Genomic DNA, 2,500 nt, shown 5'->3' with positions numbered 1-2,500 from the left:
CTACTGCTGCTGCTGCTACTTTTACTACCTCTTCTGCTGTTGCTTCTACAACAACAACTATTACTACTGCTGAAGATACTGCTGCTACTAAACATCGTCAGTATCAGCATCTCTGTCTCTGTTTCTGTTTCTGTCTCTGGCTCTGTCTGTCTGTCAGGCTGTCTGTCAGTCTGTCTGTCTGTCTCTCGTTCTGTCCCACCGCTGACCTCTGAAGGACTGCACGTCAAAGGCGGGGTCGGGCTGGTCAAGGTCCACATAGTAGAGGCCTGCAGAGCGCCGCCTGCTCCAGGCCTGGGCGGGGTCCATGAAGGACGGCAGGGGGCCCTGCACTTCGGGACACCCCGAGCACTGCGGGTGGATAGAGTGAATGCACTGAGTGAATAGATAAGAGAATTGATGATTGATGGGTTCGTACCTCGCTACCTAGCTACGTACACTTTCCTATTGCATTTATACCAGCCGACACCACACCACAACACACCACACAACAACACAACACACACGAACCTAGCTAAGTACTTTCCTATTGCATTTATACCAGACGACATCACACTACACCACACCAAACCACACCACACCACATAACAACACACAACAACAGACCACACCACAACACACCACACAACAACATTACACACACGCACCACCTACTACAGCATACCACTCACAGCAGCCCACCACATCACAACTTTACACACCAATGCGCCATACCACACCACACCACACCACACCAGAAGATACAATCACCACAACACAACACACCATACCACATCACACCACGTACCACACAACACCACAAAACCACACCACGCAACACCATACAGAACAACAGATTTCACCACACCATACCACAAAACCACACAGCACAACACCACACAGCAAACCACAGCACAGCACACCACACAACACAGCACACAACACAACACCACACCACATCTCGCTGCCCTGCAACACCACACCACACCATAACACCACACCACACCACACCACTCCTCACCACACCACCACACAACACAACACCACAAAACCACATAAAACACACAAAACACTTCACGTCACACCACATAACATCACGCCACAATACCACAGCACACCACAGCACACCACACACACACCACAACACCACACAACACAGCACCACACAGCCACAACACCACACCCGATCATACTACACCACACCACACTTCACAAAACAACGCAACACAACAGAATCAACATACTACACTTCACAACCACAACACCAGACCATACAACACTAAACAACACAACTCATTACACCAGAGTACACCACACTACACACCACAACACACCACCACACCACACCATAAAGCAAAACAACACAACCACCACACCACACCATACTACACCACACCACAATAGAACACCATATCACACCACACCACACCACACCACACCACGCTAAAACACCACACCACACACCACCACACACCACCACACCACAACAAAACACCACACCACACACCACCACACACCACCACACCACAACAAAACACCACACCACACACCACCACACACCACACACACACACTTCTACACACCACACCACGCAATACCACATCACACCACACCACACAATACCACACAATACCACACCACACCACACCACACCACACCACACAATACCACATCACACTGCGCCACAACACACCACACACAACACTTCGACACACCACACCACACCACACCACACTGCGCCAGCACACACTACAACACACCACACCACACCACAACACAACACATTCCCAACCACACTAAACTACACAACCAGAGTATACGACACTGCACAACACAACACAACACTACCACACCACACTACACCGCACCATACAAGCATCACACCAGACCATACCACACTAAACTACACACCACACCACACCAGAGCATAGCAAACACCACATCACACCACACCACACACCACCACATCACATACCCCACACCACCACACCACACACCACATCACACCACACCACACACCACCACATCACATACCCCACACCACCACACCACACACCACACCACACCATACCACACCACACAAGCATCGCACCAGACCATACCGCACTAAACAACACACCACACCACACCAGAGCATAGCACACACCACATCACACCACACCACACACCACCACATCACATACCCCACACCACACACCACACCACACCATACCACACCACACAAGCATCGCACCAGACCATACCGCACTAAACAACACACCACACCAAACCAGAGCATAGCACACACCACATCACACCACACCACACACCACCACATCATATACCCCACCACACCCCACCACACCACACCACACACCACACCATACAAGCATCACACCAGACCATACAGCACTAAACAACACATCACACCACACCAGAGCATACCACACACCACACACCACACCACACCACCACACCACACCACCACACCACACACCACACCACACCACTACACCACACACCACACCACACCACACGCCACACC

At 51.1% G+C, this 2,500-nt stretch overlaps 1 protein-coding gene across 1 annotated transcript in view; it reads right to left on the bottom strand.

Annotated features, from left to right (window-relative positions):
• Window positions 1-2,500, bottom strand: part of LOC143288730 (von Willebrand factor D and EGF domain-containing protein-like) — a 36,791-nt gene that overhangs the window by 427 nt on the left and 33,864 nt on the right. The window contains exon 13 of the mRNA XM_076597356.1: window positions 207-348. Coding sequence (XP_076453471.1) covers window positions 207-348 — 142 coding nt within the window. The remainder of the gene's footprint in view (window positions 1-206; window positions 349-2,500) is intronic.

The sequence above is a fragment of the Babylonia areolata genome, chromosome 13 (assembly GCF_041734735.1).
Source record: "Babylonia areolata isolate BAREFJ2019XMU chromosome 13, ASM4173473v1, whole genome shotgun sequence".
NCBI lineage: Eukaryota > Metazoa > Mollusca > Gastropoda > Neogastropoda > Buccinidae > Babylonia > Babylonia areolata.
Note: the sequence above shows the minus strand (reverse complement) of the source record. Positions and strands in the feature narration are given on the sequence as shown.